The 26,911-nt window shown below is 37.8% G+C and overlaps 2 protein-coding genes across 3 annotated transcripts; one reads left to right on the forward strand and one right to left on the reverse strand.

Annotated features, from left to right (window-relative positions):
- Positions 1-1,477: 1,477 nt before the first annotated feature.
- Positions 1,478-15,881, reverse strand: wif1 (wnt inhibitory factor 1). Of its 2 annotated transcripts, XM_079869500.1 has the most exons (10): positions 15,629-15,881; positions 15,341-15,480; positions 12,728-12,836; positions 12,365-12,505; positions 9,567-9,662; positions 8,317-8,412; positions 5,590-5,685; positions 3,524-3,619; positions 3,175-3,270; positions 1,478-1,835 (listed from the first exon to the last, which is right to left on the reverse strand). In XM_079869500.1, the coding sequence occupies exons 1-10, from the start codon at positions 15,765-15,767 to the stop codon at positions 1,705-1,707; spliced, it is 1,140 nt and encodes a 379-aa protein (XP_079725626.1). In that variant the 5' UTR covers positions 15,768-15,881; the 3' UTR covers positions 1,478-1,704. The 2 variants fall into 2 exon arrangements, with proteins under 2 accessions (XP_079725626.1, XP_079725627.1); XM_079869501.1 differs by lacking the exon at positions 8,317-8,412 and having other exon boundaries at positions 15,629-15,862.
- A 976-nt stretch (positions 15,882-16,857) lies between these two features.
- On the forward strand, positions 16,858-26,088 carry lemd3 (LEM domain containing 3). The gene is made up of 13 exons (XM_079868125.1): positions 16,858-18,197; positions 21,667-21,707; positions 21,833-21,902; positions 22,022-22,098; positions 22,266-22,345; positions 22,637-22,782; positions 22,875-22,976; positions 23,062-23,164; positions 23,278-23,456; positions 23,635-23,716; positions 23,892-23,997; positions 24,303-24,381; positions 24,466-26,088. Exons 1-13 carry the CDS (start codon positions 16,916-16,918, stop codon positions 24,627-24,629), a joined length of 2,511 nt encoding a protein of 836 aa, XP_079724251.1. The 5' UTR covers positions 16,858-16,915; the 3' UTR covers positions 24,630-26,088.
- The last annotated feature ends 823 nt before the right edge of the window (positions 26,089-26,911 follow it).

Raw genomic sequence — 26,911 nt, forward strand, 5'->3', positions numbered from 1 at the left:
TGACGGAATAACATTTAAGCAGGTTAATCTAAGAGTCGTGTTCCAGCGCTGTGCCATACAGGATCATTAAATAGATCAAAAGACAGTGAAAACATTTACAATGCCTCAAATAAATGATTAAACATAAACTGAACTTCTCTTCATCAAAGAATAAAAAAAAGTATAAGTTTCCACAAAAATATTAAGCAGCACAGCTGTTTACAACATTGGTAATGTTTCTTGAGCACCAAATCAGCATATTAGAATGATTTCTGAAGGATCTATTCAGCTTTGCCATAACAGGAGTAAATTACATTTTTAAAATATGAAATGTCACAATACAGTTTTTATTGTATTTTTGATTAAATAAATGCAGCCTTGGTGAGTGTAAGAAACTTCTTTCAAAAAACCCAAATTTTTAAATGTTAGTGTGTATATATAATTTACTTTCTGAGCTTTGGCCCTCTCCTATAAATTGTGACTTTGTCTGTAGTTTGCATTCATATTTTGAAGGGAAAAAAAAGTGAATTTTGTTATTTACCCTGTCATTCTGCTTTCAAGCTTCAAAAACAACTCAAAACCATCATAAGAGTACTATTACTCCATACAACTTGTGCTATATTTCAACAAAAGTGAGAAACAGACCAAAATTTAAGTTGTTACTCACCAATAATAACCTCCAGGGAGCTGTTAACTTCACAGCCATTGAGTTGAACAGAAGTACTGAACTGGATTATCCAATTCAAAGATCTGATTCAAATGAATGAATTTGTTCTTATGAACACCACAAAGAGAGGAAAGGACAGATTTTCAGTGAGTTGCATGGACAATTTTTACATTTTTATGGTGCTTTTGTCTATTTTTGTGGAGCTTGATGGACTTCGTCCAAGACCCTTCCATAGACATAAATTAGTCGTGCAGGTTTGGAATGACATGAGGGTGATTAAATGATGACAGAACTATTATTTTAAGAGTTAAGACAATTCATCTTCACAGGCTCCAAGAAAACATGTTTTATTTGTGTAATGAAGTCACATGAGATTTTTTTGGCTTAATGTTTATGACATCACAAGCAGCTTATGTGCATTGTTATACAGAAGTAAACTCTAAGCATACACTTAAAGACTGTCTACCCATATCTAAATATATATTTTTATATTTCAATTTTACATAGAACGAATAGCATACATATTACTTATACAAGTACTTGTTGGAGAAGCTACTACACAAGTGTGATTTGCATGAAAAAGAATGTTAGTGACAATAATGGCGACAATACGTTTACAAAATGAGCAGGTCAAATGTGACGAACCTCGAGCACAGGCCAAACACAGCAATTACCATCCTAAGAAAAGCTGGATCCACACCCGGAAGTTCTCGGATCGTAACGTACTCTTCTCAAAGTGATTCAGCGCCACATCTGAAGCTAAACCGCAGGGCTACGCACAAACATCAGACGCTCACCACAACCATGTGACTCACTCCCCTCTCGGTTGACGCAGGGCAGAAGCTCGATGAAGGGTGACTGTGGGAGATATTATATCAAAGGCGCTAGTGTGGTAAAATAAGACACTGTTACAGTCCTACAAAAACAAGTCTCGCTCTGAGAAAGCAGCAGTCCAGCTTGGGAGTGTCCCGATGTGGATCGGAAGAGGATGATGAAAGCTTTGTTCTGGGGAAGGCGACGTTGAAAATGGAGGGGCCGTTGGCCCAAAATTTAGAGGCCTAAACCACGTAGTTGGTCTCAGAGGGCTGACTGGATTCGGGTGCTTCCTTTGTGTCCTTGGTTGCCACAGGCTGTGACTTGTGCTTGGAACCAGAGGCCCGCTGGCTGTTGGAGACTCCTCCACGAAATCCTGGAGGAAGAGAGCAAGCAGTTCAGTAGTGCGTTGAATCGTGCAGAACAGAGTTTATGACTAAGAATCAAACCGTTTTTGAGTTTTAGTTCAAATTGTGCATTGGTATATTTGCTATAAAACCGTACTTGACCCTTGTTGGGAAAATAAGAAAAAATAGGTGGTTAAAAATTGCTTTACCAATGGTTAAATGGCATTATAAACTAAATGCAAGAGGATAACACAAACACAAACATTACTGCTGCAGTACCATGGTCGATATAAATAATAAAATATTAAAATAATTAATGAAAATAAGACATTTTCCCCTGGTTTCACAGACAAGGCTTAAGCTTAGAGTTAGACCAAAATGTATGTTTAAGCTGTTTTAACTGAAAGCAACTTGCACTGACATATCTTAAAATAGGTCAGTGCCATTGTTTAATTTCAAGATCCACACCAGTAATGTTTTTAAGGTTCTTAAATGCCCTAATTGAACTAAAGCCTAATCCTGGTTTAATCTAAGCCTTGTCTGTGAAACCGGGCCTTTGACTATACTACAAAAACGAGTAATTTGCCAGGGTTTTAGTTCAAATGGTGCAAACTGTGGTATGATATAAAACTGGCCCCTGGTACAACTCACTGGAAAAAAAGTTTATTTTGCCAAATCAGTGGTTAAATTGTACTATAAACTAAATGCATAAGGGTAAGACAAAACATATTGTGGTACCATGTTTAATATTAAATATTAAAATAATGAATAAAAAAAATATTTAATACAGATCATTACAATTGCATGGCACCAAGAAGATTCTGATTTTTAAATGCATTTTTTTTTTCAATTTGTCTTTTCAATTAAGTTTAGTTTTTTGTACAAAGAGGCTTTTCTATCTTTCTTTTTTTTCTACACTTACATATTTCCATTGTTTTTTTAATTTTAGGGCTGCAAAAGTGAATGCATTAACTGGTATAATTTAAAGATGTTTAAATCTAGTGCCATTGCCGTCTAGTGGCAATTTCATGTTTAATGCAAAGGTTGTAAAAAGTTGTATAGTATACCATAGATAAAAAATATTGATTTGATTTTTTTTGTTGTTGTTTTATGGGACATTAAAAAAAAAAAATCCATTAAAAAAGCTGTTTTCATTTTAGTTTGTGTAAACAATGATTGCGTTGCACTCCACGGCACCACCAAGAATATAATTTGTACATGTCCAGAAAACTATGGTATTTTTATGGTAATATATCTAAATATCCATTGTAATACCCTGACATTACAGCGGATTTCTTGCTCTAATCCATTTCCAGGTGGCAATTAGTAACTTGGCCTTGGGAAAAGGGATGTGGGATGTTGTCTTACTCTTATTGCAGTGACGTCCATGCCAGCCGTCCCTGCACTGGCACCTGTTGGGCTCCACACAGGTCCCGTGTACTCCACAGCTGGGCTCGCAGACAGCTGCACACACGTATACACATACACTTTCAGCCATACACAGAGACGCAGTGTTTAGTCTTAGAAATGTATCATGTGCCGTTCAGCGAGCCTGCAGCCCAAGTGGAAATTTTGAAGGTGCAATCAAGCACCGGCGGTTCATTTTTACAGTGCGTGTTTTGTGCGTGAGCAAAGCGCATAGAGCAATGCTGCAGTGGAACATGTGCTTTTGATCAAACATGTCCACAGTTCTTCTGCCAAGTTGAGATAATCTCACCTTTGGAGCACAGATCGCCATGGTAGCCTTTGCTGCACTTGCATTTGTTCCTCCCTGTGCATTTGCCTCCATTTCTGCAAGGCTGACGACATTTACCTGCAGACAACAACATCGCAAACTGCATTATCGCAATCCCAAATTGCAAAAACAACATAGACTGCAAAAGGGAGTGTTGTTTACAATTATTTACTGTCTTATGAGAAACTGCTGCATGGAAATATCTGTTTTCCATATTATACTGAGATCATCTTGACAAAGAACTCTTCTTTTTAATTTATAATATTTTAAAGCAATCAATCAATAATCAATCTATTTAATCAATCTATTTAAATATTATATATTTAACATTTATATAAAATTGACATTTTTGAGACAGGAAGATGTTAAATACACTTCATGCCAGTGTAAAACTAGATAACTTTAATGTTATATATTTAACATTTCCATTTATATTTTTAACACACACAAAAAAAGTTCTTTATTTTGCCATTGCGGTTTTACAAGGGTTATTTTATTTTACTATTTTAGTATTGAGAATAAATAAATATTGAGAACATGTAAAAACACCCAGCAGAGGATGTATGGAAAAGTATAGTAAAGTGATTGAGGAATAAAATAACAGACGGACAGACCCTTTCCAAATGATCACGGATCCTCTTACACCTGCATATTTGATCAAGATTGACTGAATTTCAGCGGAGGCTTTGTTCCTTGACAAATCAACGAAATCCATACCCATGAAAATAGGACTTTACATAACATGACCTCAATGGGACTCCGGGCGTTTATGTCACAGAACGTTTTGCCAGAGAACATGATACTGCAATGGATCAGACAGTAACAAATGGCTAAATGCTATACAAATGTTACTTCAATATTTTCTCTTCCCTCTCTTTACAGACCAAACACCACTGAATACTGCAATACTTCCTGCCTTTGAACAGGAAAGGATGATATTTGGGGTCAAAGTAGAGTTGTTTAAACACCAACGAACTAGACTACAGACCTTTGAAGCGAAGCAAGTGTGTATATACAGTATTTCTGTGTCAGAGAACAGGGCCTGAGATAAAACGCCACACTGCTTGAGTGCATGTGAGCTCATGAGGTTGTTATTAGTGATTAGGGTGACAACACAACTGCATTACATCCTGTGTTTGCCCAAGTAGGTGCCGGCCCATTTAACACTAATGTGAGAACACACTTCACTTAGGAAGTTTACTTGGAGACCTGTTCTGAGGGCAATTTCTGGAAGCGAGCCTATTACATCCAAAGAAAAACAACACAGCTTTCCCTTTGAAAGATGATGATAAAAATGTAACTGCCAGTTAACACTCAACATTATAAATCAATAGAGCTGTTTAGTTAGAAGTCCAAATACTCCGAAGAGAATTAGCAACTTTTAAGCTATGAGTTCAGGAATTTCTAATGTTTTTTGAATAATGCTTTTTTATGAGCAAATCAAAATCAGTAGTTTTCTCTTTGAATATATTTTAAAATGTAATTTATTCCTGTAATGAAACTGCATTTTCAGCATCATTACTCCAGTCCTCAGTGTCACATTATCGATCTACTGCTCAAGAATATTTCTTATTATTATCAATGTTGAAAACATTTGTGCTGCTCGATATTTTTGTGGAAAATGGTTTTCAGTATTTTTTGATTAATAGAAAGTGAGAAAAAAATGGGGAATCGGAATTTTAGAAATGGAAATCTTTTGTAACATTATTAATGTATTTACTTTCACTTTTGATTAGTTTAATGCATTCTTGCTGAATAAAAATATTAATTCATTTTTTTTAAATCATACTGACCCGAAACCTTAGTTTAAAGACTACAATGGTACCATGATTCATCAAGCACATAAAACCACACCCTTTAGTAGTTGCAGTCCTTATTTAACAACTTTTTTCCCCTCTAAAAGCCCATCTGAAAATCCTTAGGTTTGGCCAACAAGTTGGCATTTGTTTGTTTTTGTTTGGATCATTTTTAATGTGTGCTGTTACTGTGGTCTGACTTTAGTTTGTTCCTTTCACAGAGCTGATGAAGATGCGTGTAGCTGAACTCACTGAGCTCACAGCGGCTCCCCTCAAAGCCCACGGCACAGATGCATTTGCCAGGATGGAAACACGTCCCTCCATTCAAACAGGTGGTGCTGCAGTTAGCTGTTAATGCAGAGAAAACAAGGCAATGAACATGTCACAAACTACAAAGAGAAATAACACACAAACAATTTGTGCTTTTATTTATTTATCTAACGGTTTGGTAGATCATGTTTCATGGTTTTGGCATCTGTTCTAAATCCTTTAAGAACAGCTGTAAAATAAAAATGAAACAACATGTAGAGACTGCGATCAGAATTTCTTGCAATATTTCTATATTCTAGATACACGTGTCCGGCTATTTTCCTAAACGGACATTTCACCCTCTCCGTTTTCAAAAATAACATTGTGCACACCTGTCAGTTTTCAGAAAAGTGTTCGTTTACACGAACCTGTGTATATATGCCATCAAGAGCATGCCAAACCTGTAGGTGGCAGTGTAATGAGAAGCTCAAGCCCACGTTAGCCAATCAGAATTCCGAAAACAGCAACAACAGCAACGAATCACTTCTTCTTTCTGGTCGCATTTGACGCAGGTGCAAGTTCTGTCGCATACTGTGACGTCGGCTGCCTAAAACTCAGTTTTTCTCAGTTTACATGCAAACGTGCAAACAAAGTTTTACCAAATCTCCACTCTGGCCGGTTCTTTCAAGTTTTTAGAAAGAATCATTTTCAAAGGCGAATTCCATTTGCGTGTAAACAGAGGGCACAAACGAAGGGAAATGTCTCAGTTTTTCAAAATAACCATGCACGTGTAAACGGGGCCTAAGATATGCTGCCATGGTCTGGGTGAATACTAGATTCTGATTGGCTGCAGGGTGTCCATTAAAAAGTGATAGAGGACACCTAGTAAATAAACCGTCAGGCGTAACCAGGGAAACCAAGTTATTGTTTGTAAAAACTTTAGATTTCGATTGTAAAACTAATTCAAATATAAACTAATGTTTTAAAAATGTGTTATTTGGCAAGTGACCATGGTATAAGCGGGTTAATGCCCTTCGAGGTGTTCATTGTCAGGTATTAATGGACTTTGGCGGAGGCAACCGTCCGACGCGCAGTCGTCCATTAATACCTGACAATGGACACCTCGTCGGGCATTAACCCTTACATACATAAATCCCCCAACAAAGCAGGAACAAGACTAATGACACAATACAAGCAAACACACACATTTGTGTAAAACATGCTGCTGCATTAATAAGACATTCAGAAATCCTCACAGAGACAACAGAAAGACAATAGGACTCTACAACCCCCCCAACAGAGATCTATCTCCAAGACATGTACTGCTGCTGCTCAAAGATGAGAACTGCATGTTTGCTAACTCTGTATGCCTGGACTTGCTTTGCCGAACGGCTTAACGCTAATGGACTATGCTTTGTGTGCTTGGACCTGCTTTGCCTAATGACTTAAATTCTAGTGGCTTGACTTAAATCTGGGCTAGTGAAGCCCAGAATAATTTGCTAGTGACTTTTGCAATGTGTACCTCGGTGCCATATCCTCAGGTTTGTTTAACTATTGGCCTAAACTAGCTCGTTTTTTCCTGAACCAATATGGCTCAAAATGACTTAATGAGAACGAGCACTATGTGTGACTTTAACAAATGATAAACACCTGAGCAAGCATGCATGCTGCATTGTTATCTATATTGCGGTGTTCGAACAGCCCATGTAAATGTATAGTCATGCAACAAACAGCAAAACCACAGGGTAACATGCAAACTGTACATTGTATTTTTATGGAAAACAAACTAATTTAGCATACAACATGGTCTCACACAAGCTATGCTTGGCTGTAACCTCAAAGCAAGGTTTTCTTCCTGCTGCTGTTATTGACTCAGAATACATGTTCTCACGCTAGCTTTGCTTATATGCTTAATTATTCACTCCCTGCATCCAACACAACTTGCAAAACATCAAACATGATTTTGAACAGGTGTGTTGCTTCATTTATGAACTGATAAATGCAGATCACGGAACATTGTTTAGTGATCTGGAATAATAAAAGACCATTCACTTTAAAGAAGTTGAACTACTAGCAACTCTGATAGACTAGCAAACAGTGAACCAAACTATTTAATTGTTGAACAAGCAATCTCATTAGCCGCAGCAGTGGCCAATCAGCTTATGCCATGCGGTAATGATGTAATTGCTTGCAGATTGCATGTAAAGGACCTATCAGCCTGTTCCCTCCAGAGTTTCATTACTGAACGAGATATTTATTGCCAACCAAAAGAAAGAATTGATTCTGAACTGCCTGAAATGAATTGTCAGTAATTACAGTCTTACTTCCTGCACAAACTTATGTAGGTTTTTAACTCATTTGCATAATGCCAGTCTATGGTCTTCATTGTCTGCCTGTAAATAACATCCCCATTGACCCGCCCTCAAACACTGTAGTTGTAGCTAAAGCCTGGAAGAGCTTGGTTTGTGTTGTCGACTGTTTTTTGTGCTGCAAAAGCAAATACCCTTTCAGATACTATGAGAAATAAGGTGACGCTGCTATGTATATTATGACAAAACGTAAGTGTTTTTGACATTGGATGCAAAAAAAAAGTGTTGTAGCAGACCTCCAAAACAAAATTAGGAGCCTTTAAAATAGCATAATTGGGGTACTTTAATATTATAATGAATGGTGGCATAAGATAGCACAATAGCAGCATGATGGATAGACAGTAACAGGAAGGAAACCAACCTCTCTCACAGCTGGGTCCAAAGTAGCCCGGAGGACATATACACACACCTGGGCTCATACACAGGCCACCGTTCACACATCTAGGGGAGCACAGGGCTAAAAAATGAGGAAAAGAGGATTTTGTTTGTTATATCTAATACGCCTTAAAATATGCTTATGATTAGTAGCTCAGCCCAAATGATGCAAATTATCTTAATGCAAAATGTAACTTGATATTTCACAGAGCTTCCAGGCTGAAACATGTATGTAGTCAATACGTTAACGTTTTATTTTGAAATGAAAAATGAACAAGTTCAAATTCTTGGGCTGCAGGTTTTCTCGATATGAAAAGCACAAAACTTTGTGGTTTTGGCAGCGATGCAGACGAAAACAAATCAGCCAAAAGCTGTTAGATGAAAGGTGTTTTGTGGAAGCGGTTTATGTACAAACACAGCAGAGCTACAATGAGGATATTGAACGCATATTCAGCATCTAATGGAAGCCTTTTTTGGTAAACCACTCTTTAAAGTTGTAAATAGATGAAAAACACATGTTTGTGCCTCCCAACCTGCTGGGTAATTCATTTTTTTTTTCTTTTTTTCAGAAACCTTCTAGAATACATGCATGCTCCATTCTTTCATATAAACTAGTACATAGCGGGCTTAACCGCACTTTGTAATTTGCACAAGGCATTTTGGGAAGTGATGCCCTGAGGTTGAGTATAATCATCATCATAATAAACTATATGCACTCGTTTGTTTCCAAAGGAAGCTTGTCTTTCCGATAAAAGAGTCTTGTAGAATACACATTTATGTGTAATGGCATTGTCAGTGGACACTTAATGACAAGGTTCTACATGCTCACATCTGTTGTTGATGGATTTGTTTTGTTGCAGGTAGACGATGAGAGATCCAGTAAGACCAAAACTATTAATCAAAACTCAAATATTTAAATGAATATAAATATTATATTTAAATTATAATGTTTAAATATATATTTGGTATTTGGACTCACTGGCTTATGAGCCCATACGGGAGATAAATGTATTGTTTTTATGTTGTATAAATTATGTTGTACTTTTTTTTTGTGTGTGTATGTGTAATATGGACCATTATTCACATGTCTGAAATAAATAAAAATAACAATAAATATAATATATAATTAAGTTTTATTAAATATAAATAATTAGTTTGTTTCATGTAGTAAACTACACTATCAGTAACCTGCCTACTGACTTTAATTTGATGGTGGGTCTATATAAGTATGGTTACCTTTCTCACAGTGCACCCCATAAAACCCATCCTGACACTCGCAGACCTGCCTTTCATTGCAGTAGCCTCCATTGCGACAACCACCAGGGCACTTTGCTTCAGAAAGAGGAGAGACATAAGACATAAATGGTGAGAACATTTCCTTTCTTATTTTTTTAATCTTCACCAAACTCTCCATAACTTCCTCCCTTCCTACGCCACTTCAAGGACATCAGATTCCGGGAGAAGTTGAAAGGCCAGTGAATTCAATAACAGTACTGACACCAGCATATAAAAGGAGGGAAATAGCTTTGAGGTGAAACCACAATGTCAACAACTCTGTCAAACACAATGTGGCCCCATATGCTGTTGCAGAAATGTTTGATTGTAATTCACAACCATCTTTAAAGACTATGTAGTTTCGTGTACTTTACATTCTGTCATCATTTACTCTTTCTCATGCGTTTTGAAATGCAAATGACTTTCTTTTCTCTGTGAGAAAACAAATGAGAAGTTTAGCAGAATGCCCAAGCTGCTCTTTTCCTAACAATGAAAGTGAATGGGGACTGAAGCTGTCAAGCTGGATTTTCAGTGAATAACATCATACATTTGGGTCTGTTCTTCATACAAAGATTTAAAAAGACTGTGTAATTATATAATGAGTTCAATTCAGCTTTGAAGCATCATCCAACTCAGTTCAGTTCTCATCCAATAGTGTCAATGCATTCAAGCTAATCATATTGCAGAATATTAAGTGTTCCCATTGGTCTACCCCCCATTAGTCTTAGTCTACATTCATTTTCATCATAAGGAAAAGAGCAGCTTGGATATTCTGCTAAACATCTCCTTTTGTGTTCCACATGGGGGGAAAAGTCAAGTTTGGAATGACACGATGGCGAGTAAATGATGATAAATATGAATTACTGGTTCAAATAACCATTTTAAGGTTCGTTCAATGCAACATCCATGCAGATATGATTATTAAACTAAAAGTCCAATATTGTTAATAATGGTCCTCGAAAAGAGGATAAACTTGAAAGTGTTGAGCTATATCAACTTTGTCAATGTCATTTTGTCCTGTGGGTGAAATTCAAGCAGCCAGACTTTTAAAAAAACAACTTGTGAGTACTAGTCATTAAGGCACCCTCAGCTGTCACTAGGAAACACTTCGCTTCCTCCCTGCGGGGTGGCTTCAGACAGATGGACCATTTGATCTGTGAAGTCTACACGCCGAATGGAGAGGGGTGGAGAAGGGTGTGTAGGGGAATGCAACACCGTGAGGTTAGTGTGTGTGAGAAGGGAGGGGGGATCAGAGAAAAACATAACACGCTCATTCTAAAGGGCTGCAGCTGGTAGGATTCACATGACCTCATGAGCCAGCGATGGCTTTGTGGGTGAGGTTGAGAATCACCCGTACCATGATCTCTGCTTCTCTTACCAAATACACTTAAAGAAGAGACAAACAATGCTCAAAATCATAAATAACATCTCAATTCCCAAGTGAAAAATTAATATGCCAAAATGTATTGAAATTTATTTTATTTTATTATATTTATTAATACATTTATTTTATGCTAAATTTTGAATACATTAATATAAACACCCTGCAATTGTACTGTTATACTTAAAAGTCTGCTAAATTGGAACAAATAATTTTGTACTGAATGTACTTTAGTTATCCGGAAATAGTGCTGAGGTATAAATATGTACTTAAGTATATTTGATTGTGCTAAAGTGGAACTATTGCAAATATACTTTAGGTACATTTTAAATATCTTGAATTTAAAGACTGATATTATACAGAGATCAGTCTATCCTTCATAATAGTGATATTAAAACACATTTTAGTCTTAATATTAAGAAATGTGCATTGTGCAATAAAGTACTCCAAATAAAGTTTAATTATAATATTTATATCAGTTAGTCTCGATATGTCAGTAAATATGTTAATGGGTTTGTAGTATACAAAACACATTTTGGTATAGGTCTTTTCATTAAGGTTGTTTCTTCTAGAGCAAATGGAAACTTTCCCCTAAGTTTCCAGGTTATCCTCTTGAGAAAAGAAAAACTTTACTCTGACAACTGTTCAAAAGTTAAAACTAAGGTCAGTAAGATTAATGTTTTTAATGTTCCCCGAGGCTGTAATATTGTGAAATATGATAACAATTTCAAATAACTGTTATCTATTTTAATATATTTTAAAACCTCCAGTCTTCAGTGTCACACAATATCTTTCCTTCAGGAATCATTCTAATATGCTGATTTAGTGATCAAGATACATTTCTTATAGTTGTACTGCTGGAAAACGTGATAAATTGTTGTTTTTTCAGAATTATTTGATTAATATAAAGTTTTAAAAAAGCAGCTTTTATTTGAAATAGAAATCTTTTGTAACATTATACATGTCTTTACTATGTCTTTTGTTCGATTAAATGCATCCTTACTGAATAAAATATTAATTTCTTTAAAAAAAAAACTGCCCCCACACTTTTGAATATCCATGTATATCTTCTCTAGAGTTTTAGATCTCATTAATGTCTCACATAATGTCAGGATACCAAATGTTTTACCATCTTGCCATTTCCAAAACACCACATTCATCTTACAGCGCTATACTCATACTATATGTCAACAAATGTTTCATTTATGTCTGTTTATATTCTATTTTAAGCTGAGCTGAATGAACTTGAAAACTGAGTAATAAAATTGTTTCAAAAAATAAAGTTTCAATATCTGATCCAGAATTTACATTCCCATAACAATCTCTTTTAACCCACTCAATCATTTTGTGCATCAATATGTAAGGTTTGAAAGCTCACCTCTCTGACACGTTTTGAAGAAGATGGCATTGTGTGGTGTCCTCAGGATGACGTTTCCTCCAGCATCCATCACCAGGATGGTCACCTCAAATGCTGCCACACCATCCTGGTCACCTCGACATGGGAAGCCCACCTGGACCACTGAGTACACAACACCGCTTTTGATTAATTAACCTTAAGCATCCATGTACCACAAGTCTCATGGGTTATAATAATCATAATTTGGATGTGATTTTAAGAATCAAGATTATATTTTTTACTTTTGTAATAAATTATTTAATAAATAAAATAATAAAATACAAATATATAAAAAAAAAAAATATATATATATATATATATATATATATATAATGAAAAGCACACCAGAAGCTTTGTGTGGCACTGATCCTAAGAGAGGAACGTTGACAGTAGGGTCATCCATAATGTCTTTATCCATTGAACGCAGAGTCTGAAACTCATAGAAGTACTCTGCCTGAAGAAAAAGAAAAAAGATAAACAGAGGTGAACTTTGTTTTAGACTTCAAAAACATTAAAAGCAGTAGTGTAGTTTTGCATAAAGAGGGGCATCTGGGACAATAGCACAAAAAAGGTTGCATGTGGTTCATGACAGGAGCACATATACATCTGTAAAGACTAAAAAGAGGGTTTCAGGGTATCCTTAAGTTTGCAAGGCAATCAATTTCCTCCACTCTCTGACTAATGACCTCAACTCTTTGAGAATTACACACTTGTGAGGACAGCCGTGATGGCGAGGCCAAACATGCGCTCCAAAAAAACTGTCCCAAAAGGAGATGAAAGCGAGGTAGACGGCTCTTTTTTCCCTTTCTTTTTTTTTCTGGTCTCTAGATTTCGGAGTGTAAAAGCTGGGCAGCGTTTGATGGAGGCAAAAGTACACAAGCTGTGTGGAGAGCTTAGCTAATCCTACAGCTGAATGGTAATAACCAACACAGATAACTCTCGCCGCCAGCCTTTTATGCCGGAGACCTTTGTTCTAAAGCCTCAGCGGCCGTCTTTGAAGCTAACAGGGGCCAGGACAGAGTGGGCCCTCTCTTTTTCCTCCGTATCCCTCCCCTTGCTATTTTAATTTCTCCCTCTTGCTGCTCTTTCGTCAAGTCAACATGCCATTCACAGATTATGATCCCGGCGTGCAAAGATAGATCATTTGTGAAAAGAGATTCCTGTACACCCCCCCCCCCCCCCCTAAAAAAAAAAGCTGTTTAGGTACATACATACAAAGTTGTGAATGAAGCTGTGGTGAATGCAAGAGCGTTTGTTTTTACACTTACATTTATTCATTTAGCAGGCGCTTTCATCCGAATGAGGAATACAACAAGCGATTCATATTAAAGAGGCAATAAATAGCCATCATTCAGGGTTGACATTTTAATAAACTGACATTTTTAATGGAAAATTGGCACGTGCGCTATGTGAGCATACTGTTATTCATGATTTTCGCTTTGACTATATATGCAAATTTTATATGACCTTTCTCACTGCTGTTGTCACCTTATTACACTGTAAAAATTATTGTTGGTTTAACTTAAAAAAGTAGCCTAGGTAACCTAAGTTTATTGAAATTTAAAAAATTGAGTTATGAGGGAGATTGGTTTAATCACCAGAAACTACCAATATTATGTTATCTGAACCACATAAATGATCTAAGTTGATTTGTCAAAAGAATAAAATGCTGTGATAACAAATCATTAAAATATTTTTTTTACAGTGTAGGCAAAAATTCTTAGTAAAACTGCTTTGGAAAGCTTTTTAATGTGAAAAGTAGTATACATATACATTTGAATTGAATAAAACATATTTTAGTGGGTATAAACTTTAATAAAAATAAATGTACAATATCAATAATTAAAAATATGTTTTCATTTAATTATGTTGCCATCATTTTTATTTATTTAATTATGTAGGCCTAATTATGTTTTTAGTGTAATAATGTTGCTTATATTTTGCTTTCATTATTATGCCTTATAATGCTTAGAATTGTTATAAATAAAAATATACATGAAAACATATAGCTTCCCTGGTTTATATTGAGTTTTAAAATCTGATCTGAAAGATTTCCTTCTGATTTTAGTCATGTAGCCTAATATATAGTTGTTATTATTATTAAACCTTGGGGGGAAAGCTCTGCATCACTTGCCACAGTTTCTGCCAAAACCATAACGAATTACAGAGAGGATCAACAAGCAATAACAACACAACAAAGTGATTCCAAATGGAAGTTTCGTTGTGAAATAAAGCGCGGGCTCTGGCACGCGTGCTCTCAGTGTACTGATGACGACCCAGATGTTTGGCACATGCATGATGAGGCGCGTTCACGCGGCGGGCCCGCGCTTTGATCCGCGTGCCGCTTTACAACACCAACATGCAAAATACCACAAGAGTTGAACTGACCCTTTTCCTTTTAAAACATGATACATTCAGCTGACGGGCAAAACTGCATAAAATAAGATTAGCTTTCAAAGAAAATATTTTGAATTGAGATTATTATTCTTAACTCATTGGCGAATTTATTTTCTACAAAATAAGTTAACTTGTTTTAAGGATGTTAAGATATTTTTTACAGGTATGAGAATACTAATACATATAACAGTAATAAATAGGCTAATAACGATAATAATAATAAAAATAAACATTGTAAATAAATAAATAGTTTCATGATGTTCATTTCAAAGTTATACTAAAATAGCTTATTTATACGAGAATTTTAATCACAAATCAATAAAATGGAAAGCTTGCACATACGAAAAACAACTTATTTTTTAAGTATTTAACAACTTAATTCAATTATTCTGCTTATCAAATCAAATCAGTTTGTTTTGAAGATATTTTAATGGGGGAAAATACGGCATCAGGATAATGATTTGTAAGTGTAAAGCGACTGGTTAAGATCATGCCATCAAACGTTTCAGAATGAAGGTTCACACACACACACACACACACACACACACACACACACAGTACCTGCTCAGTGGCTTGCCAGGTGAAGTTCACGTGGTGGATATTGACAGGTATTGCTGGCATTCGCTGCTGTGCTTTTCTGAAGTCGTGTGTGAATGGGGCCATTTTGCCCTCGGAAACTATTATAATATCCTCCTCAAAACCTGTTGAATAAAGCACTGAGCATTCACAAGCTTCCCATGAATTAAAAAAAAAAAAACTTTCAGTTCAATTATTATACACTGGCTTGGTTTACAATTGGGCTCTAATAACATCCATGTGCCATTAAGAAGCCACGCAAAACACCATTACCAATTAATATTCTTGCTTGATTGGCATCAATCCACATGTACATGCTTCCTTGCTCCTGGGCAGCTTCCATTAGACCCCCTAAAAGCAGAAGAAAACACGTTTTAAGGTGCAGTTGAACAGCAGGCGTCCTGAAAGCCATCCCTTGGTTTATTTAAAGTGAATTGCCCGGCTTGTTGGCTCTCCAATCTCGTTCCAATCCCGTGCACTAAATGTGTCTCGAGCGAGTCTTACTCTTCAATTGACAGAATGATTCGCGCGGACTGTTCCGCGAGCTACTTGTACGCAGCAGGAGTTGCAATTCAAAGATCTTGCCACGAGGTGGCGTAGCGCAATACAATCCAAGGCGCCCCAATCCATAATCTTTGTGCAATGTGCATAGATACATGCTGATTAATGTTTTGAACAGCGTGATAATGAAATATTTTCTTCCATATCATCTAAAGGCATCTCTTGTTGGTTTAACCAAATTCAATATGGATACTTCTCTCAACATCTTTATTTGTAGCCTATTTTTATTTATTTATACATTTGTTTCAATGTATGTCGACACCAACACTAAGTGAAATTCGCTGTACGTTTGTACTTGGAGATAAACGCTTCTAAAGTCTAAGTCTCTGTCAGATATTTGACACTAACCTTTTGCAAAATCCAAAGATGGATTTTCATTCATTTTTTTAATTAAAATTAACTTAGATTTATATGAACTAATATGCTTCGTATAATTATTTATTTACACAGATTATTATAATTACTACTTGGCAAGCTTGGACTTGATTTTCTTAATCGTTAGTCCATTTATTTTTATTTATAATAATAATAATAATAATAACAATAATAATAATTGTTATATTATAATTATAAATAATTGAAAAGCAAATAAAATAAAAGTTGATCGGAACTCCATTATGAGTCGAAATTTTGTTAGGAAAAAATGGTTTCTGCCTCTTTATTTCTGAAACATATAGTTATGTAGATGTGCTATTCTTACTGTGTGAAATGTGGCAGTCCATTGAAGATAAGACTTTTGTAAGTCTAAATACGGTTATATTTTCAAAATAGGCCTATACATTTTGTAAAATATTTATATTCTTTATTTTGATTTGTGTCTGCTTTGTGTTTTCCACCCTTTATTCTTGATTGCCATTCATATGTATATGAATAATGTTCATTTAATAATAAAAAAACCCAAAAGTTTCCTTGATTTCTTTCCTTTCAAGTTGGCCGTCTGTCCGTTTACTTCCACGTCACTTCCGCCGTGTCTCGCTGTGTGCGTTTTTTCGTGCAAAGATGGCGTCTGCACAGTTAACGGATGAGGAGCTTGTGTCTGAATTAAAACGGCTCGGCTTCACCCCTGGCCCGGTGACGGAGAGCACGCGGCCCGTGTACTTGAAGAAACTGAAAAAGCTGCGGGAGGAGCAGCCACAGCCTCGGGGCTCCCGGAGCGGGAAAGGGCGCAGTAGCACCGGGAGTATCAACAACAACGGCAGCAGCGCTAGTAATAGCAACGCCGCCGCGCGAGCTTCGGGATTCAGCGCCAGGCCACCGGGCAGTGACGTCACGCGTCTGAGCGCCAGCCGGAGCGAAAAGCGCAGAGCCGGAAAGTTCGTGCTGGGCTTCAGCTCGGACGAGTCGGACGCGGAGGTGCCGCAGAAGAAAGGAGGCCCGAATCACAGCGGCAGCAGGAGAGACCGAGGATCCGCGCAGCAGACACCCACCATCAGGCCTGCGGGAACACCCGCCGCCGCCTCCCTCGGGTTATCCGTGGACAGGAAAGGCATTTCTGGGTCTCCGTGGTGGGCAGACCGGGGTAAATCCAGCGGTTTGGAGGAAACGGAAAGAGACAGTCGGGCTTTGAACGGGAATAAGGCTTTTTACGAGTCTAACAGCAGTAGTCTATCCAGGGATTACTCCGATTCCGACGAGGAGGAGGAAGAGGAGGGTGAGCGAGACCGTCCCCACGAACGTCGTCTGACTTTCAGACATAGTCCACCCGCCTCCTCTCCCCCGTACCGGAGCGTCTGGAGCTCGGACACGACGCATGATACTCCCGACTGCAACCTAGATATGGTCGGGGAACGAAGGGACGACGATGGCAAGAAATCGAGGGAGTTCAGCGGAAGCTACGTGAGCCGCAGCTACCCGAAACTCGCCGGGACTGACGCGGACGACAACCGCAGTGGCATCCCGTCCGGTTCTTTCAACAAGAACCACCTCGACAACGGCGACGGCGAATCCGCCTGCAGCAGTGGCAGCAACAGCCGGTTTAGTGTCGGGCTCAGACCGCGCTTTCCCTCCTACACCGCGACATACCGAGCGAACCACTCGAACCACACCGGGTCCAACCACTCCTACAGCCATGCCTCAGCAACCAAGCCCAAGCAGCACACCACGGTCCCGGAGGACGAGCTCCTGCAGCAGTTCAAACGGGAGGAGGTGTCCTCCACCGGCGGCTTCAGCGCTCACTACCTGTCCATGTTCCTCCTGACTGCCGCCTGCCTGTTCTTCGTGCTGCTGGGCCTCATGTACCTGCGGATGAGGGGCTCCAGCACCTCCGTGGGGGATGTAGTCAGTGAGTATGAAGTGCTGAAGGTGGCATGTCTTTTTAAAACATAGTCAACTATTTACTTGTCCACAAAACATGAAATTACCATGGTAAGTTGGTATCCGATGCTACTGAATGATTACCACATAAAAACTATTCTATGAAGAATGTATTACTTCCACCCAGTTCCCAAGAATACCATGATGGACACCACCATGGAATGTAAAAAAACATGCTTGGCAATACAATGGTGCAATGAATGTATTGGACTGTAATACCAATGCTATTTGTATGGTACTCACACACTATTAAGAATGCTAAATGCCATGGTGTGATGAAGAATAACAGATGTATTTTAGTTTCAGTAGTCTGTGAGCCATCATATTCATTAATTTTAATGGTAGTTGCACTAGTGTTCCTTCTCTTATAAGATGCGTGTTTTATCATCTGGTATATATGGTAAAAAATGTTTTTTTTAGTTTTTTTAAAGAAATTACACATTTAACAATTTAGAATGATCCTTTTTCTAACTGTTTTGGCAACTCCATGAGTCATTTGTGCCCAATTCACACATCAGTTATCACCCCAGACTATTTGCACCTCCTCAGACAGGAAATGCACATCCCACTGGTGCTTTATGGGACAGGGAGAGGTATTTGCATTAGAAATATGTGTGTGATGATCCATGTTATGTCAGAAATGACTGTTCCAGCCCTGGTGGATTTCAGGCAGCTGATCGCACCTTCACCTTAAATGTAGCAACAAAATGTTTGTGAGACTAACTTTAATCAAATTACTCCTAATGTCTCAGCGCTCCATATCTCTCAACATATTTGTGGTAGTATGGTGTCTGCATTCTCTTACTAAACGTGAGGTTGTGATAAATTTATATAGTAGGCTAAATATGAGTGATTACATATCAATTAATTAACAGTTTTCTAAGTATGCCCTGCACTAAACAATTTATTTGGCTAAATATTGCTTATTTGTAGACAAAAACTGTCTTTGATCTTTAAATTGATGTAAATGATTCATTCATTCGTCATTCATTAGGCAGAATTTAAATGATTTAAAAAATTTAGCTAAAACTATTTTAAATAATTAAAATAGTAAGTTAAGATATTTCTGTTTTACTTAATTATTTTAAATAAATGAAATGATTTTTTAAAAAATCCTTATCCAGCAATTATAAATGACTAAACGTGATGGAAAGTTGGGGATGATCACTTTTGAAAAGTGTGGGAACCCTCTGAATGTCTGTTATTTGAGAATAATCATGGCTAGTCTGGTAGTCCCCACGTTTTGACATGTTGTCATCATTCATAATCATAATGTGATAGCCAGCATTAATCTTTTGATACATTTTCCCCCGATGAGAGAAAGTCTGTTCTTGGATGTGCATTCAAAGCCACTCAGTTTAAATAGCTTGAGTACCATCAGAGTAAAGTGCTCTGGAGGCAGAGATGACTCTTGAGAGGAAGGCGACTGATGAATTACTATGTATATTTGTGGCATGGCCGGCCTCTCAGGGAGAGGAGCTTTGACTGGAGAGCGTGCTGCAGACATCTAGGTCACAGACAAGCTAAAGCGGCCTAATTGTCTGTCTCTCAGAGGACTCTGGGAGTTTGCGGCCAGCTAGAGTGACTGACTTCTCTCTGTCCGACTAAATGCTCATTCTCACTTTGTGTGATTATATACATGTATCACTTTTTTTACTTGCTCAGACAGACTGTTGTTCGCAGCTTATGTGATTTAGGTTTTTTGAACAACATACTATCAAACTACTATTACTAACTATTTCTTGTAGTGTTCACTACGTTTGCATAGTTTAAAATGTTCTGTATGTATAAAATGTGTCCTGCAGCATTCAGTGTGCTTAACTTGATCTTCCAGTGTACGACTTTGTGATAATTTCCACGACTTTTAACATCCTGACTGACGTAAGATGTTTTAATACACTTTTTGAAAAAAATGTTTTAAAACTTTTGTTACTGCATTGATAACTATGCTACTGTGTGAACTAAAACGGCAATGTAACAAGGTCATTTGACAACAGTGTAGCATAGTATTGTTTGAAACGTATCGTTGCATAGTATGTTTTTTCACATGCTATTTTTTAATAGTATGCTGGTATCCAATTCTAAATAGCTTAAAGGGTTAGTTCACCCAAAAATGAAAATTCTGTCAGTAATTACTCACCCTCATGTTGTTCCAACCCCGTAAGACTTTTGTTCACTCATTCCTTTAAAGGCTGCTAGGTAATCGATATCTGCCATCCCTGAAAAGTTATTAAAGACTAAAGACATCGTTAAAAATAGTCCAAGTGACTACAGTGGCTCAACCTTAAGTTTATCAAGCGACGAGAATACTTTTTGTGCGCAAAAAAACAAAAATAACGATTGATTTTCTTCTGTGTGGGCCTCTGAGTGAGTTCACGTAGTGTAACAAGCGCAGCGCTTCTGGGTTGTACGTCAGAATGTAAGCTCACTATTGGCCGACGCTGGTCATGTGTGTGATGCTGGCGTACGTGAGCCTACGTTCTGACCTACAACCCAGAAGCGCTGCGCTGTCACACTACGTGAACTCACTCAGAGGCCCACACAGAAGAAAATAATTTTTTTTTGTGCACAAAAAGTATTCTCGTCGCTTGATAAACTTAAGGTTGAGCCACTGTACTCACTTGGACAATTTTAACAATGTTTTTACTAACTTTTCTGGGATGACAGATATAGATTACCTAGCAGCCTATGAAGGAGCGAGCCAACTCTCAGATTTCATCAAAAATATCTTAATTTGTGTTCCGAAGATGAACGATAGTCTTACGGGGTTGGAACAACATGATGGGGAGTAATTACTAACGGAATTTTCATTTTTGAGTGAACTAACCCTTTAAGTTTAAAAAAACAACTGGAAGGTCAAGATATGATTTATCTATAATGTTTTATAAAAGAGATAATATCCTTTATTTTATTGCTGATTCTGCAATTATATAAATGAGCCACTTAAGGCCATGTATTTCATTGGTTTTACCATGGTTAAGTGGTGTAAGCCAGTCACAGCTGTAGCTCAACCACAGAACCAGCAAAATGGATCTTTAAACATCGCATTGCCTGAAATCTAGGTCAAACTTTGGCAAGAATCTTAAAAGCTGTTGTTTTGTTGGTGTATGTCTTCATCTTAGAGGTTGGTATATTAAATGGCTTGAGACATGCAGGGAAGGGCAGTTGCTGTGCTAAATCTGGGCCCAGGCCAGAGCGAGGACAGAAACGCAATGTTCAGACAATGACTCAAGTGCGAGACGACAAGAGGCTCTCGCTCGTAGTCACACCCTCAAGTGCGAGACGATGAGCAGCCCTCCTCTATGGTCACTCCCTCTGACTGTCCTCGGCACGATTGGGAAACATCGTCCAGTCATAATACTATAACTGGACTGTGAAAGATTTTTGCTAATTCTGAGTAATGCCGTCTGTCATCTTACTTTTCTTTTCTTTTTCAGTCATGCAGCACCCGTTTGGACCCGAGTTTGATAAGCAGTATGTAAGTATCTGTCTTCTCACCTGTTAAAGTTTTCGTCAAGTAATTTCCCTTTTTTATTCACCAAGAAGATGGTTGTACAGTCCTAAAAAATGTACTAACTACTCCTACTTGGTTTGATTCAACAGGATGTCAAAGACCGAGACCTCATCATTAACCTTCTCCTGTCTCTACATGAGCACCTGGCCAATGTTGCGGGTGAGCATAAAGTTGCAGCTCATTTTTTAACATCTAAACATTGTATGGTTTGAAGTTATATATATTTGGATGCTTATATTTGCAGCATTAAAATGTGAATTATTTTGATTGCCTTTCAGGAGAGCATGATTGTGGAGACTTTAAAAATCCTTTAAACAGAAGCGTCTCTTTTAGTGACGCCTCCACGCACCTCAAGGTTTGTTTTGCTTTTTGAAGGGTTCGATGTTATATTTTATAATCATTTAAGTCAAATAAAGTGGTTTGTAATTGGCACGGACCTTTTGTCATATTGTATAATTTGGGAAATTGTTGCTCTGCCAATGTTAAATTGCACAATATAATAAAGTGTCTTTCTCTTTCAAGCTCCAAAATGAAGCATATGAAAACTTGATTGAAACGTCTTTAGAATGGATCATGAAAACCAAAGATGTTGTCGGAATAAGGTAACTGATATCCTTCCATATGTTTCTGTCTGTCTGTCTATCGGCCTCTCATATGTTAACAAGGTGTAACATTCTTACCTTTAGTATCTCTCGGTGTAGTATTTTTCTTTCTGTCAGCCTATCTTCCGGTTGGCCTGTCTGTATATCAGCCTGTGTCTGTCTGTCTATCTCTCTATCGGCCTCTCTATCTATCCGTTAACAAGGTGTAGCTTTCATATCTTTAGTATCTCATGCTGTGTTTGTGTGCACCATTTTCCTGTGTTCACTGGGTGTGTGCTGTTTTCTGGGCAGGTTGATTGGTGCAGACCCTGCTCAACCCATAGAGTACGTTTCGGAAATCTCACGGCTGGAGTCCATCCACCCCCGCATGTCTTTCTCCTGCCGCTTCAGACGTGCCTTCTTCACTGTGATCCACAGAGTTCTCCTCATCCTCGCAGGTGCGCATCCCCTGTTTGTAGAATTTGTCATTCTTCCTTTTGGTAAAAGCATCATTTCACTAATTTTCTCCTTTTACACTGTTTCTCTTTAGGCATTGGTATTGTTTTGGGTTTGGTGTATTACATGAAATACAGATGGCGCAGAGAAGAGGAGGAAACGAGACAAATGTATGACATGGTGGAGAGAATCATCGGTAAGACTGCCTCATCACTATAAGCTTAATTTTAACTAGAAGTCACACAATGCATCTTACATGCATGTGTTTTGTTTTTTTACAGATGTAATGAGGAACCACAATGAGGCTTCTCAGGAGAATAAGGACTTGCAGGCATACTTGCCCATCCCTCACGTCCGTGACTCTATTGTCCAGCCTCAAGACAGGTATTCCACTGTTGCTGAACGAATTTGGTTTTCATTTGGGTTGCGTTCTTTGCATGAAACGCCCTCTTTTCACGACAGCAGTCCTGAATAGTATGTTTGTGTTGTTCTGTCAGAAAGAAGATGAAGAAAGTGTGGGACAGAGCTGTTGCTTTCCTCTCAGCTAACGAGTCTCGCATCCGGACAGAAAACCAGAGGATTGGAGGGGCGGACTTCTTGGTGTGGCGGTGGATTCAGCCCTCAATGTCACCTGATAAGATGTCCAGCATGCCCTCCAAAGTGTGGCAAGGCCAAGGTAACTCTTACTTTGTGTGCAATCAACCATTGTGCCATAGTTGTTTTTCAGATTCATACATGGCCATAAGTATGTGGATACCTTCTTCTGATTGGCTTGTTTGGAGGACAAACTTGATGTTTTTGTTCTTGACGTATAGAGTACGTACATGGACTTCATGGCTTATTTTGTTCTTTAGCATTTCCGTTGGACCGAAGAAATTCACCACCAAACAGCTTAACGCCATGCTTGAAGATTCGCAACATGTTTGATCCTGTAATGTAAGTTTCACAAGGAATTTAACACCCAACCTCACATTGAATTAGTGGTTCAAGCAGGCTAGCGAAGTTAAATGTATTTACTTACATAAGATTATATAGGCTTGGCTGTTATTATAGTGTGTTTTTTTTTTTTGAGAAAAATAATCTCACTACTCAGTATTTCCCTCTTGAACAGGGAGGTGGGGGAAAACTGGCACCTCGCCATTCAAGAAGCCATTTTGGAGAAATGCAGTGATAACGATGGAATCGTTCACATAGCGGTTGACAAAAACTCAAGAGAGGTGAGTATGCTGAGCCTGTGTGGGTCTTCTGAATTGATAAGCTTTTGTCCAAAAGCTAATTAGTTGCCTGCTGCCTACTAAGGGAACTTTGGAAGAGAACACAAATATTGGGTAAACTAATTTATAATCCGTGTTATTGTTGTTAACTACTTTAAATTGAAATAAACTGAAAATACAAACACTCACAATTGATTCTAATAGAGCATGTTGCTGCCTTGTAATTTCACTGTGTTTGAAACAGAGTAATATTCCTAGAACCATTTAACTAATGGGTTGACTTGCTATATGATCTTCTTCCTGTCTAGGGCTGCGTTTATGTGAAGTGCCTTTCAGCAGAGCATTCTGGGAAAGCCTTCAAAGCGCTTCATGGCTCCTGGTTTGATGGTAAATGAATGCCGTATTTATTCTAGTCTAATCCGAGCCACTGCAGTTTTCAGTGCGTTTCAACCTGTCACCCATTTGCTACAGGTAAGCTGGTGACGGTCAAGTACCTACGTCTGGATCGCTACCACCAGCGTTTCCCACAAGCCCTGGGCAGCAACACACCCCTCAAGCCCTCCAGCTCCAGCATGAACAGCATGTCTCGCCTGAACCAGCGATCCAGCACGTCCAGCTCACTGGGTTTCTCTTGAGGGACGTGCTAACGGCCACCACCATCCTCTCTGCTCTCTCTTTCGCTATATACGAGGCTCCTTCCTCCTGCGTCCTCCTTACCAGAGAGAACCGCGTTCAGGAGCTTTTACTGTTGGGCGACCTGGGACGCCCAATCAGTTTTGTCAGCCATATGCAAGCAATGGTGTTTAAACCTGTGAGCTGCTGTTTTTGTTTTAGTTTTTTTCCCTGTCCTTCGGTATCAAGGAAAGCAAGGGAGATGTACACACTGGCGTGAAACCGGTGCAGAGAGAGTTGCTCGGTCCGGTGAGAACTTTTAGGAGAGGTGGACGACACAATCCTCTGTCCTTCCCATATCTGGTGCAAGTGGACACAAATTTCTGTTTCTCTTATGTATTTTCTTTGTTTTTGATATACCGTCTTAATGGATTCAATGACAAAAATGGCTTCCAACTTTAAATCTTACAACAAGAATGAAAGTTTTCCGGCCTCTGCTTATTTTTTACGTAACTAACTCCCCTCCTTTATTCCAAGGAGCTGTGTTGGGCTATACATAGCTGCATGTGCTGGTTAAAGTAAGCCTATATTTAAGCTTTGAATTGTATCATATATTGTGGATGTTTATTTCCCTGAGGATGTTTTAGCTGATGTATTCCCTTTATTATTTTTGACTTTTTTTTTTTTGGTAGTTTTTAGTCCAAGAACGGCATGCACACACTCTAGAAAGGGGTGCTGTAAATATCTCATTGAATGGTGGTGGTTGAAATCATCTGTATGAAATTGAAATCGTCATAAGCTCTCGTTTGTTTCTTGCCAACAGAATAACTACACTGCTGCTTTCAGAGACGTGTCATGTGGAGGGTCTACATGGCTTTGCGAGAGAATTGAACAATTGTGTTCCCCTTCGATGCCATGTTTCTGAACACTAGTCTTAATTGTCACAGCCTGATTATATTCAAGTATATAATTATTTACTGTTGTTTTTGTTTATATTTTAAAAGTTATGCTTTTCCCATTATTAATTGGTGCAGATGGATTCCCCCCCTCACATGTCACTTGGCAACTTTTAAATGCCACCCTGTTGTTGTTTTTAATCTGTCCCTGACCCTTCTAAATTTCCAAAAGAGACCTTTTTGATGGAAGTTGTTTTCTGACTTTCGTGAACACACTTGTGCTACAGTCGCAGCTAATCCAGTGATCTGATTCTAATTTGTATCGGGACATATTCATAAACAGAGCATGTCATGCTGCGGTCATGTCTATTTTGGATCACAGAACGATTTATCAGCTTTTGTTTAGATGCAGTTCGGGTTGATATGAGGTAAATAAAATGTACTTGTTTATTACTAATGTTCATTTCCTTGTTGAATTTCATTACACATTCTGCGTGAGCACATTTGAACTTGTGCTTTCTCAAAATGACTCATCTACATTTATATAAAATGCTGGTAATGACTTTTTAGATAAAGGCAATCTTTTAATGATTGAAAACATTTATTTAAAGGTGTCTGTAAGTGCCCACTCCTGGTACATAGTTAAATATGTTAGTATTATGATTGAAGTCTTAAGACAATATGTTACGTTTACAATCTCAGAGATCATTCATAAAGTCAATGGATATTGTTTTGTGAGTGACAGATTGTGGTTTGAAAACTATTAATTTTATATGTTAGTAAATATTTATATATAAAATGTTGTTCTTAATTCATATCTTATCTCTTTCAGATGCAAAAATGGACATTTCACTTTCTATTTTGCAAGACCAGCAATTTCAATTAATATAGATATAGAAAAAGAGGCTGTTCAAAATCCACACAACTGTCAACGTGATATTCACTTTAAATTGTATTTAATTTTCTGAATCATTCCCAGTGTCTAACCCATCGACAAGGATCATTGGACTGAAAAAGTTAAGTACAGATGTAATATGTAGACAACAAGTCAAGTCAATTTATTTATAGAGCACAACATTAACACAACGTTTGTTGATCCAAAGTGCTTTACAGACGGTCAAAAGGTTAATAGAGAAAAAATAATAATAAAAGTTAAATAAAAACAACAGTACCTAGTACAAAGAAGTGAAAATAATAGCTTCTTTAAAATATCCATAGAAGTCTAAATATATTCTCTATCATTCAATGGAATCTTTTTTTTAATACTAAGCCACGTTCATCACATGAAAATGAACAGTAGGATGACTAATAAAGACATCAAACAAATGGGTTTACACTTCCCACACTGAATAAATTATTTGACCCTACTACTTAATATTTAAATAGTATAAACTTTTGATAAATTATTG

The sequence above is a fragment of the Squalius cephalus genome, assembly GCF_949319135.1.
Source record: "Squalius cephalus genome assembly, chromosome: 4".
NCBI classification, from domain to species: Eukaryota; Metazoa; Chordata; class Actinopteri; order Cypriniformes; family Leuciscidae; genus Squalius; species Squalius cephalus.

Coding starts and splice junctions, on each gene's coding strand:
- lemd3 (XM_079868125.1), top strand. CDS start 16,916: ATGGCGTCTGCACAGTTAACGGATGAGGAGCTTGTGTCTGAATTAAAA. Junction 22,783..22,874: donor AGTTCTCCTCATCCTCGCAG/GTGCGCATCCCC, acceptor GTTTCTCTTTAG/GCATTGGTATTGTTTTGGGT. Junction 23,457..23,634: donor CAAAGTGTGGCAAGGCCAAG/GTAACTCTTACT, acceptor TTTGTTCTTTAG/CATTTCCGTTGGACCGAAGA.
- wif1 (XM_079869500.1), bottom strand. CDS start 15,767: ATGGCTTTCAGGACGCCTGCTGTTCAACTGCACCTTAAAACGTGTTTT. Junction 12,506..12,727: donor AGTGCCACACAAAGCTTCTG/GTGTGCTTTTCA, acceptor TTGTGTACTCAG/TGGTCCAGGTGGGCTTCCCA. Junction 3,271..3,523: donor TGGCGATCTGTGCTCCAAAG/GTGAGATTATCT, acceptor ACGTGTGTGCAG/CTGTCTGCGAGCCCAGCTGT.